The sequence below is a fragment of the Arachis ipaensis genome, chromosome B9 (assembly GCF_059453495.1).
Source record: "Arachis ipaensis isolate K30076 ecotype BB chromosome B9, ASM5945349v1, whole genome shotgun sequence".
NCBI lineage: Eukaryota > Viridiplantae > Streptophyta > Magnoliopsida > Fabales > Fabaceae > Arachis > Arachis ipaensis.
The window spans coordinates 17,611,643-17,622,766 of NC_142444.1; the positions used below are offsets into that span (position 1 = coordinate 17,611,643).

The 11,124-nt window shown below is 41.8% G+C and overlaps 2 protein-coding genes across 2 annotated transcripts; both read left to right on the plus strand.

Moving 5' to 3' along the window:
- Window positions 1–2,523: 2,523 nt before the first annotated feature.
- On the plus strand, window positions 2,524–2,973 carry LOC148543892 (uncharacterized). The gene has a single exon (XM_088498760.1). It carries the CDS (start codon window positions 2,524–2,526, stop codon window positions 2,971–2,973), a length of 450 nt encoding a protein of 149 aa, XP_088354886.1.
- A 1,343-nt stretch (window positions 2,974–4,316) lies between these two features.
- Window positions 4,317–9,531, plus strand: LOC148543893 (uncharacterized). The gene is made up of 5 exons (XM_088498761.1): window positions 4,317–4,583; window positions 4,704–5,112; window positions 5,494–5,865; window positions 9,251–9,333; window positions 9,427–9,531. The coding sequence occupies exons 1-5, from the start codon at window positions 4,317–4,319 to the stop codon at window positions 9,529–9,531; spliced, it is 1,236 nt and encodes a 411-aa protein (XP_088354887.1).
- The last annotated feature ends 1,593 nt before the right edge of the window (window positions 9,532–11,124 follow it).

Here is an 11,124-nt window from a genome sequence, read left to right on the forward strand (position 1 = left end):
AGTTTCCCTGGGTGAAAGCAGTGGCTAGCCACCACGTGCTCTAGGTGGAGACTCGATACTCTGCTGACCCTATGTCGCAAGTGTGGCCAGACACTATGAAAGTTCCGGATGAGCTCGCCCCCGTGAATATACACCAGTGAGGGTGTTGGATATAAATTATGATTATGTTTGTGGATAACTCAAGTTGGGGATGCACGACAGAGGGACAGTCCAATGGTTAGCTACCAGGACTTGTCGGGCTGGCTTTATAACCGACAGATGAGACTCATCAGCCACTAGGACAGGCATGCATCATATGCATTATATGTGATTTTTCTGAATTGCCTAATTGACTGCATCATTACTTGCTACTTGCTTAATTGTTCTATCTGCTTCCTACTTGTACATTTCCTTGCCTGATATACTTGTGCTTGCATCTGTTACTGTTGGCGGTTGGGAGGTTTGCAGGATTTGGAAAGGGGATATGTATAGCTAGGCCGAAGATCCTTAAGTTAGTCGCCTGTTTACTTTTGTTATGGTTTAGTTATGTTTATACGCTTTGATTATAATTTGGAAGTTCTAGGATTGCCTTCGGCTTTCCCAGGACATTACATGTTAGATATTTGGGCACTGTTACCATGCTAAAAACCTCCGGTTCTCACCCATGCGGATTTTGTGGTTTTTCAGATGCAGGACGTGAAGCTCCTCGCCGAGGCATGCCGGAGACTTTCTTTTGAAAGAGATCCTTGTATCTTGGGGTTTTGTTTTGGTTGTTATATGCCTGTTTAGATACTATGTTCTCCACTGTATATGTATTTTGTATTGACTCCTCCTAGAGGTTATTTTGGAGAAACAGGACTTGTATATTGTCTTTCGGGTTGTCTTTTGGGATTTCCTTATTATATATGTATGTATACTGTATGCTCGGACCGGTTATCTTCGCAAGCCGAGTTCCGAGTCTTGATATATGTATTTTGGCACTCTTTTGTATATCTCTTCGCTTTAGCTTAATCTCTAACGGTTCGTTTACGTTATCGATCGGAGTGTTGCGCTTTTGATTTAAAACGGTTTTGATTTACCTATTTTCTTCAAAGGCTCGTAGTTATGAACATTTTTGCAATACTATACGTACTAAATTTTATTTTAGAGGTCATAATATCTCACCACCTCTGTCTTATGACTTAAGCATAAGACTCTGTGTGGTAGGGTGTTACATTATGGTATCAGAGCAGTTCATCCTGTAGAGCCTGAGGGATGGACTGACTATGCTTCTGTGCATTCTCTGTGTTTGTGTTTTTGTGCTATTAGGATATCTGACTGATATAACTGGCATAAACATTCATGAGCATACATTCGGGACTTTGAGCACTAAACTCTCGATATTGAGACTGATCAACTTGATATCGCTTGTTTGGTGTGTGTAGGAATAAGATGGCGCCTCGTGGACGCAGTCGAGGTCGTGGGAGAGGACGTGCCGGTACTCATGGGCCGGAAACTAACCCGAATGACCCTGTGGACTTCATGGCTGCATTACAGAACATGGCTGTCGCTATGCAGGCCACTGCTGAGGCACTCAGACAGCAGATGAATAACCATAACCATGAAGGAAATGGTGGGAAAGGTTAATCCGTCGAAGTTTAAGGGAACTACCAATCCAACTGAAGATGATACTTGGTTCCAAGCTATGGAACGAGCCCTGCAAGCACAACTGGTGCCTGAAGAACAATGCGTTGAGTTTGCCACTTATCCGCTCACTGGTGAAGTATCACATTGGTGGCAGGAGACCTGACATATCATACAGCAAGGTGATGATCCTATCACCTGGGATACCTTTCAGGAGGAATTCTACAAGAAGTATTTCCCGAACTCCGCTAGGACGGCCAAGGAACTAGAGTTACTGCAGCTGAGGCAGGGAACTATGTCTGTATCCGAGTATACGGATAAGTTTGAGGAGTTATTTAGATTCTCCCGCATGTGTCAAGGAGCTCTGGGGGGACTTTGAGGAGTGAAAATGTATCAAGTATGAAGGAGGGATCCGAAGTGACATCTACAGTTCAGTAGGGCCTATGGAGATCAGGACTTTCTCTGAGTTGGTTAATAAAAGCAGAGTTGCCGAAGAGTGTGTGAAGAAGGCAGCTGCAGAAAGAGGAAGCCAGAGGGGATCATTCCCACTTAGCCGAGGGAAGATTTTTGCTCCTAGAGGTCCGCCCTTCAAGCGGGGAGGTTTTGTGCCACAGAGGACTCAGGGTCAGAATAACTTCAGAAGGCCCAACAACAACAACAACAATGCTTCGGGGAGAAGTTTTCGGAAGCAGGCCCTGAATGAGCAAGCTTGCACTAGGTGTGGGAGTTACCATCCTAGTGCTCCGTGCATGGCCGGTTGGGGTTTATGTTACTCATGTGGGGAAGTTGGGGCACTGAGCCTCCAACTGTCCAGAGAAGCAGAGACAGGGTGCTGGGAGAGCATAGCAGCCCGGTCGGGTGTTCACTACCTCCACTGTGGGTGCCGAGGGGTCCGAGACACTTATTCGAGGTAACTGTAAAATGGCTGGTCAGATTTTAAATGCTTTGTTTGATTCTGGAGCATCGCATTCATTCATTGCATTTGAGAAAGCTAGTGAGTTAGGATTAAAGATTGAGGTTTTGGGCTACGATCTGAAAGTGTACAATGCCACCCATGAAGCTATGATAATTAGGTTAGGATGTCTACAAGTTTCCTTTAGAGTCAAGGAACGTGATTTCGTTCATAACTTGATCTGTTTGCCGATGACTAGTCTCGATCTTATCTTGGGGTTGGACTGGTTGTCTGAGAATCGTGTTTTGTTGAACTGTTTTGAGAATTCGTTGCATTTCATGCCGGAAGGGTCAGAAGGACCAGTTGTGGTGACTGGTTGTTACTTGAACTATGTGGTAGTGAATTGTTCAGGGCAGGAATGTCAGGGTGTTATATTATTAGCTGCTAGTGTATCGGGTGAGGAACAGAGCTTAGAATAGATCCCATTTGTTTGTGAGTTTCCTAAGGTGTTTCTGGATGACATTGAGGAATTCCCTCCTAGCCGAGAGGTTGAATTTGCGATTGAGTTGGTGCCGGGAACAGGGCCAATCTCGATTGCCCCTTACAAAATGTCGCCTTTGGAAATGGCTGAACTCAAGACTTAGTTGGAAGACTTAATGAGCAAGCGCTTTATTCGCCCTAGTGTTTCTCCGTGGGGAGTGCCGGTGTTATTGGTGAAGAAAAAGGACGGGAGTATGCGGCTTTGTGTGGATTACAGTCAATTAAACAAGGTCACAATAAAGAACAAGTACCCACTGCCAAGGATTGACGATCTCATGGATCAGCTGCAAGGAGCTGGAGTTTTCTCCAAGATTGATTTGCGATCCGGTTATCACCAGATAAGGGTGAGAGATGAGGACATCCCTAAGACCGCTTTCAGAACTCGTTATGGCCACTACGAGTACACTGTAATATCTTTTGGGTTGACAAATGCTCCTGCAGTGTTTATGGACTATATGAACAGAATCTTCCGCCCATTCTTGGATAAGTTTGTTGTCGTCTTCATTGACGACATACTAATTTATTCTAAGACTGAAGAAGAGCATGCCGAGCACTTGCGAACCGTGTTACAAATCCTGAAGGAGAGAAAGTTGTACGCCAAGTTATCAAAGTGTGAATTCTGGAAAAGTGAGGTGAAATTTCTGGGTCATGTGGTGAGTAAACAAGGGATAGCCGTAGATCCTGCTAAGGTGGAAGCAGTGATCGATTGGGGGCGACCGACCTTAGTTACTGAGATAAGAAGTTTTTTGGGCTTAGCTGGATACTATAGGAGGTTCATTAAAGGCTTCTCGCAAATGGCATTACCGTTGACCAAGTTGACCCGCAAGGACGCGCCATTTGTTTGGACTTTTGAGTGCAAGGAAAGCTTTCAAGTGTGAAGCAAAAGTTGACTACCGTGCCTGTGTTGGTGTTACCCGAGCCAAATGAACCATTCGAGGTGTATTGTGATGCCTCACTAAAGGGTCTAGGGTACGTGCTGATGCAACACCGGAATGTGGTGGCGTATGTCTCACGGCAGTTGAGACCTCACGAAGTTAACTACCTAATGCACGACCTGGAACTTGCTGCGGTTGTGTTTGCATTAAAGGTGTGGAGACATTACATCTATGGAGTCAAGTTCCAATTTTTCTTTGATCATAAGAGCTTGAAATACCTCCTTGATTAGAAAGAGCTCAATATGCGGCAGAGGAGGTGGATGGAGTTGCTAAAGGATTATGACTTCGAGTTAAATTACCATCCGGAGAAAGCGAACGTTGTGGCAGATGCGTTAAGTCGGAAATCGATGTATGCTTCTTGGATGATGCTTCAGGAGGAGGAATTGCTTAAAGCATTCAAGAACCTGAAGATTAGAGTTCAAGAAGTTTCGGGAACTCTGTGTCTGAGTCGGTTACAAATCTCAAGTGATTTTAAGTCCGAACTCTTAAAGGCTCATCAGAACGATGATGTGTTGCCAAAGGTATTACCTACTATTAAGCAAGAGAAGCAATGGAGAGTGTCATGGGATCCAAATGGATTATGGAGATTCAAGGGTAGGATCATTGTGCCGGATGTTGGGACCTTGCGTCAAGATATTCTAAAGGAAGCGCACAAAAGTGGATTTTCTATCCACCTTGGGAGTACCAAGATGTACCATGATTTAATGGCTATGTTCTGGTGGCCTGGTATGAAGAATGATGTGGCGGAGTATGTCTCGAAGTGCTTAACTTGTCAAAAGGTGAAGATCGAACATCAGAGACCTTCCGGGACGTTGCAACCCTTGGAGATTCTACAATGGAAGTGGGAGAGAATTGCAATGGATTTTGTGTCGGGGTTGCCGAGAACTAGAACCGGTTTCGATGCTGTCTGGGTCATTGTGGACCGACTGACAAAGTCGGCTTACTTTCTACCTATTCGGATGAACTATACTCTTGAGGAGTTGGCGCGTTTATATATAAAGGAGATTGTGAGACTTCATGGTGTGCCTACGACTATAGTTTCTGATAGAGATCCCCGTTTCACTTCGAGGTTCTTGGGTGCGTTTCAGAAAGCTTTTGGAACCCGTTTGAGCTTAAGTACTGCTTACCATCCCCAAACAGATGGTCAATCTGAGAGGACAATCCAAACCCTAGAGGATATGTTGAGGGCTTGTGTTTTGGACCAGCCGGCGAGCTGGGATCGGTACATGCTGCTAGGGGAGTTTGCGTACAATAATAGCTACCATGCGAGCATCGGGATGGCTTCGTATGAGGCTCTGTATGGAAGGAAGTGCCAATCTCCGCTATGCTGGTATGAAGCTGGGGAGAAGAGTCTTTTAGGGCCTGAGATGATAGCCGAAACCACGAAACAAGTTAAGAAAATCAGAGCTAGAATGCTCACTGCTCAGAGCCGTTAGAAGAGTTATGCCGATCAGAGGCAGAAGCCCTTAGAGTTTGAGGAAGGGGACCATGCTTTCCTTAAAGTTACTCCAACAACGGGGGTAGGTAGGGAGATTAAGACAAAGAAGCTGAACCCTCGATACATCGGTCCGTTTCAAGTTCTGGAGAAGATTGGACCGGTGGCGTATCGGGTGGCTCTACCACCTCATCTTTTGTACCTGCACGACATATTTCACATGTCGCAGCTTCGAAAGTATAGCCCTGATGCTAGTCATGTGTTAGAACCGGAATCGGTTCAGCTAAAGAAAAACTTGACTCTGTCGGTGACTCCGGTCAGGATTGATGACACAAGTATTAAGAAGCTGCGTGGAAAGGAGGTTTCATTAGTGAAAGTGGCATGGAGTCGAGCCGGTGTTGAGGAGCACACCTGGGAGCTTGAGTCAGAGATGCGAGCAGACTACCCACACCTGTTCTCAGGTAACTAATTTCGAATTTTGTGGGCAAAATTTCCATTTAGGTGAGTAGAATGTAAAACCCGGTTAATTAATGGTTAATTAACCCGTAGATTAAAATATATTCTAGAAAGTGAGAAATGAGGTTTTTATGGTTTAATGTGGTAGAGAAATTGTGGTATATGTGCCCTGTCACCATAATATGTGCCCTGTCACCATTAGAGGGTATCTGCGCCCTGTCGCCATTAGAGGGTATCTGCGCCCTGTCGCCATTAGAGGGTATCGGTGCCCTGTCACCCTTACAACCAGAGAGAAAACACAAGCATACTTACATTCAACATTTTCCATCATCATTCATTTATCATATTTTTTCATTTATCATACATGCATTTATACTCAGCCATAATCCATAATGGCTTTGCCGGAACCTGGCAATAACTCAGCCATCCGGCTCACAGTTCAATCCAGAATTAGCCAATTTATCAACATGACTCCGCCGTATCCGGAAATAACTCAGCCATCCGACTCATGGTTCAATCAAGAACCAGCCATTTATCAATAAATACAACCCTTCGGTTCATGGCATACACGGTACTTCCACCGTCATCCTCCATATCTCATATAATCATCTTTGATCATCATTGATCATTACTTTTCCCCTTGCTTCACTCACAAGTTACCACATTCACTAGCTCCTTTTCTCATTGCTAGGCATATCATAATCATTTAAGACATAAGTGGTGAGATCGGAGGCTTAGAAGTATGAAATTTGGCTTTTAAAACTCAAAAAACCAACTTTGGCACGAAAACAGAGCCACGCGTAAGCGTACTCCACGCGCACGCGTGGATGGCCACAAAACTCATCGACGCGTATGCGTCATGCACGCGGACGCGTAGATTGAAAATTAGCCGAACGACGCGCAAGCGTTAGCCACGCGTACGCGTGGGTGCACTTGCGCCCCAGGCACAAAACTGGCACAACTCTGGCGCAACTCTCTGGAAAATGGCTGGGCAATTGGTGCAGCGCATCGACGCGCCCGCGCACAGCACGCGCACGCGCGGATGGTGCTTTCTTGAAGATCGGCGCGTACGCGCCAAGTGCGCCTACGCGCGGAGGGTCATTCTGCTAAAAATTTTCTAAGTTAAAAAGCTGCAGAATTCACAGACTAAACCCCCAATCTTCCGATGGACATAACTTTCTCATTTCAAACCGATTTTCGCCCGTTCTTCGAACGGCATGGACATCCCGGATCCAATTTCTTTTCTAAACAAGTTTTGCACAAAACGGAAATCCGGAGTCCAAGTTATGTCCCGTCAGAGTATGCCCAAAAACCATGTTTTCACACAAAACCACAAGGTGCCATTTTCAAAACAAGCCATTTCAATTCTTTTCGAAATCAACCAAAACATGCCAATTTCAACCCTTTTTGAAATCAATCAAAATGTACCAAAATCAACATCAAGCCTCCTCAATTCACACATCAACACTTCACCACAACTTACAAAACATCATCCCACTAATTTAACATTTCTTAATCAAATGGCTAAGAGACAACACATAGACATGTCATACATATTTTCTCATCCCAATTTCCAATAATACCATTTCCAATTAATCATCATTACACACACTCAATATCATCATACCATCAAGGCATCAATAATCATAGTCACATATATGACCACATAAAATATCTCAACCAAAACCAAACATACCTTATCTATATAATTTCACCCAAAATTACCAAATTCCACACTTCAACTCCTCAAACCTTATTATTCAATAACCAACCCAATCATTCATACATTCATTATCTAAAACTCATTCAATCACTTGCATCATCATATAATGCACACATCAACTTACCTTTCTTACCTCTTTCCGGCCTCCGGCCCAAAATTCACGGCCTCCGGCCCAATTTCACAATTTAAAAGCATAAACCACAAATCAATACTCATTACCCAATACATTCAATTCTCAATACACCAAGCATACAAGGCCACACAATTCTCAACCCAATCATTAATTCACATTACATACCAACTATGCATATTAGCACCAACCATTTACACAATCCGAACTTAATCCTAGGGGCATCTAGCCTAGGAATTCTCATCACACCACACGGTATTTAAATGAAACTTAAACCGTACCTCTTGTAGCCAAATCAATTGAGCCTCTTCTTTGAAAGTCTCCACCAACCTTAGCTCCAAGCCTCACCAAAGCTCCTCAAGCAACACCAATCTCCCAATTGTGCATCAAAATCACCAATACACTAACATAACCAATTTCACATATATACATCAACCTAGGGCTCATGAAAATGATAAATCACAAGGGTTTGAGTACTTCTTACCTCAGCCCATATGAAATAGGGATAGAACCCACTTAGAATCCATGTTAGAGTATCCCTAAACACCCAAAACCACAAGATTTCAACACTAACTACCCAAAAACGTGTAACAGTGGGGAAATTCGAAAACTGGGCAGAGATGAATGGAATACTCACCACAAAACTTAGATAGAATTGTAGAGGATGAGAAGAGCGACGCGTGACCACAAACGGCTTGTCAATCGGAGCTCCGTAGCTCAAGTTATGGTGGTTTGAAGATCAAAGAGAGTTAGGTTTTCTCTCTTCTCTTCTCTCTTCTCAATTTCAGCACCCCAACCCTTCTCTTTAGGGTAAAATGAGCTGAAATGCTCATAACTAATGTTTATATATGTTGGGTCTTGGGCCCACTTAGGCCCGGTTCACTTATTTTTGTCCGTTGACCCAATTTCGGGCCAAAACCTTTAAGATTAGCGCTCCAAATCGCATTTTAAATATTTCTACTTTCCCTAATTAAAATTTCTCCTTTCTTAACCTTATTTACTTATACTCAATTTTCTCAATTGAAGTACCAGACAGATCTCGGCCGGTACTGCCGGTCAAAATTCCACTGCGCGCTTTTACGCAGAAAACTATGTTTTCCGACTCGGAAAAATTCACTGAATCTAATTATCATATTTAAATTATCAAATTCCAATTGCCAAATCCTCCAACCATATTCGCTCCTGTTTAATTTACTATTTAATTAATTTCGGTTAGACCGGGTATTACACTACTCATGTGTATGTGGTCATGCCGTTGTCGAGCATGAAGATCTCTACCTTTGCGATGCTTGTGGTTCATGCATTGAGCATGCTATGGTCAAGTAAGGTTCATATGTAACTCTATTATGGAATAGATTAAGTATGAATCTTTTGGATTTTTTGTTAGTTCTTTGTTATGCACATCTCTGTCTGTTGTTAAACAGATTTCTTGGTTTTAGTTCTTATTCTTGGTTGTTAATTGTGTTAGACATGGTATTCGGGTAAAGATTCACCCATGGTGGGTGTGCTGTTTTGTTTGTTCTGCTTGATAATGCAGCAACAAAACTATTTGGAAAAACCTGTTCTAAAGCATTTCTCAGGATAGAAGAAGAATTTCCTATTGATCCTAATGTGTTTGCAGTGTGAACTCTTTCATAGCGAACCTCATTTAATCTTTACTATTTTTTTTTTTGGTTTTCAAGTTTCTTGATATTTTTATATTGATCTTCGAAGGTCCATCGGTCATATTCTCCACATATGTTTGATAATGTTGTTAGAGAGGAGAAAATTTTCAAGGTTGAAATTAATTCTGCAGTTGATCGAGATTACTCCAGGTGATTTAAAATTGTAAATGTCTTTAGTCATAATCCGGAACCAGCTGCAACCGATGATTATATCAAGGTATGATTCCTCACCCTATGTTACAACATGTTCATGCAAAAATATATATATCTTGTCTTCATTTAAAATTTTATAACATTTGAAATTGAAATTTAAATATGAACTTAACCTTCATTGTTGGCGAAAGCTAGTGCACTCCAGGTAAAGTAGAGAATGCAGTACTCTTTAAAAGTTAACATATTATCAAAAGTTTTCAGGTAAATTAAATTTACTTATTATTGTTATTGTTTTTTTCTTTTTTTTTTTTTATGGGCTGAAAAAACAAATTGAAAAACTAATTCCCACTTTTAACACAGGACGACCTTTACACCACAAAAGTACTCAGGAAAACTTGATTGAATTCTTCCATTACTCTGCTATTGTCGATTTAATGTCTTCAAGCATCTTCACTGTTTTGTTTGCTGGCGGTGCTTCCACTATCGTTCTGGCTAGCCACAGATTTTGACGCTCTTGAACCCACTCCCTTCCACTTGTGCCATGAATAACCTTTAAAACCCGAAAATTATTATATTTTGTTTGCTTCTTACGTTGTATATATGTTTTTTAAATTAAATTTATATAATACAAAATCTTTTATCATTCACTTCATATTTAATGTTATAATTTTGTTTCATTGTTGCTGGTTTTATTTTCTTTTAATTACAATAATATTGAATTAATCTTATCCACTATAATAATGTTGGAATGTTTAGTATTGGTTTATTTTGGTTTAATTACCTTGTTCGGTGCTCAATGGGTTGAAACATTAGAACTCATGTTCCTCATAACTTTCTCCTTCTTTACCGAGACCTCAGCCCTACCTTTCTCTTTTCTCCTTTTGCTAGTTGTTGCCACTCTCGCCTTCCTGCCTCGATCCTCTCTGTGGGTGTTGTGATCCCGATTCTTCTGTCACCACCGTCAACCCAGTTTTCTTTATCCCCATCCAGTTTGTGATTCTGGATCCTTTCTTGGATTATTCCAGTTTTCTCTCTCTCGAAAAATTGTGCATCAAGGCTACCGACTTCGATCGACGTTTTCTGTCTCAAACGACCCCTCAGAACGGTATTGGTATCATCATCGTGTTTTCTATGATTTGTTTGCTTTTTTTTCAAATAGAATTCTAATTTACTAATTTTTATACTGTAATCTGTTGGTAGATGAAGATGTATAAGAGATCAATTGAGAATGCAGCTGGTTTTGGATCTGAAATTGCAACCCAATTCTACTGAAAATGGAAATGGGGTCAAAAAATTTGCAAGAAAGTTAAGTTAAATAATTTTTCTTCTGACCTATTTGTGTATAAACTATGTTCAATTGTGATCAGTTTTTTCATTTTCCTCACCAACTGTTTGGGTGATTTGGTTTCTTTGTGAGTGTGTTCAGGTAGTGAAGGAGACAAGGGATTCAAGTGGGAAGCATGCAAGGGACTATACCCTTTACACAGGGGCTCTTGGGACAACATACTTGTTTCTCCTTTGTAGATTTTTTTTCCTGTTTGATCTCAAGAAAATGGTGTCATTAAAATCTGTGCTGATAAGAATCAAACTAGGA

Excerpts from the sequence above, each read along its gene's own strand:
- LOC148543892 (XM_088498760.1), top strand. The coding sequence starts at position 2,524 with ATGGCTGGTCAGATTTTAAATGCTTTGTTTGATTCTGGAGCATCGCAT.
- LOC148543893 (XM_088498761.1), top strand. The coding sequence starts at position 4,317 with ATGTATGCTTCTTGGATGATGCTTCAGGAGGAGGAATTGCTTAAAGCA. Across the intron at positions 5,866-9,250 it reads CTACCCACACCTGTTCTCAG|CAACAAAACTATTTGGAAAA; the intron begins GTAACTAATTTC and ends TTGATAATGCAG. Across the intron at positions 9,334-9,426 it reads TTGATCCTAATGTGTTTGCA|GTCCATCGGTCATATTCTCC; the intron begins GTGTGAACTCTT and ends TGATCTTCGAAG.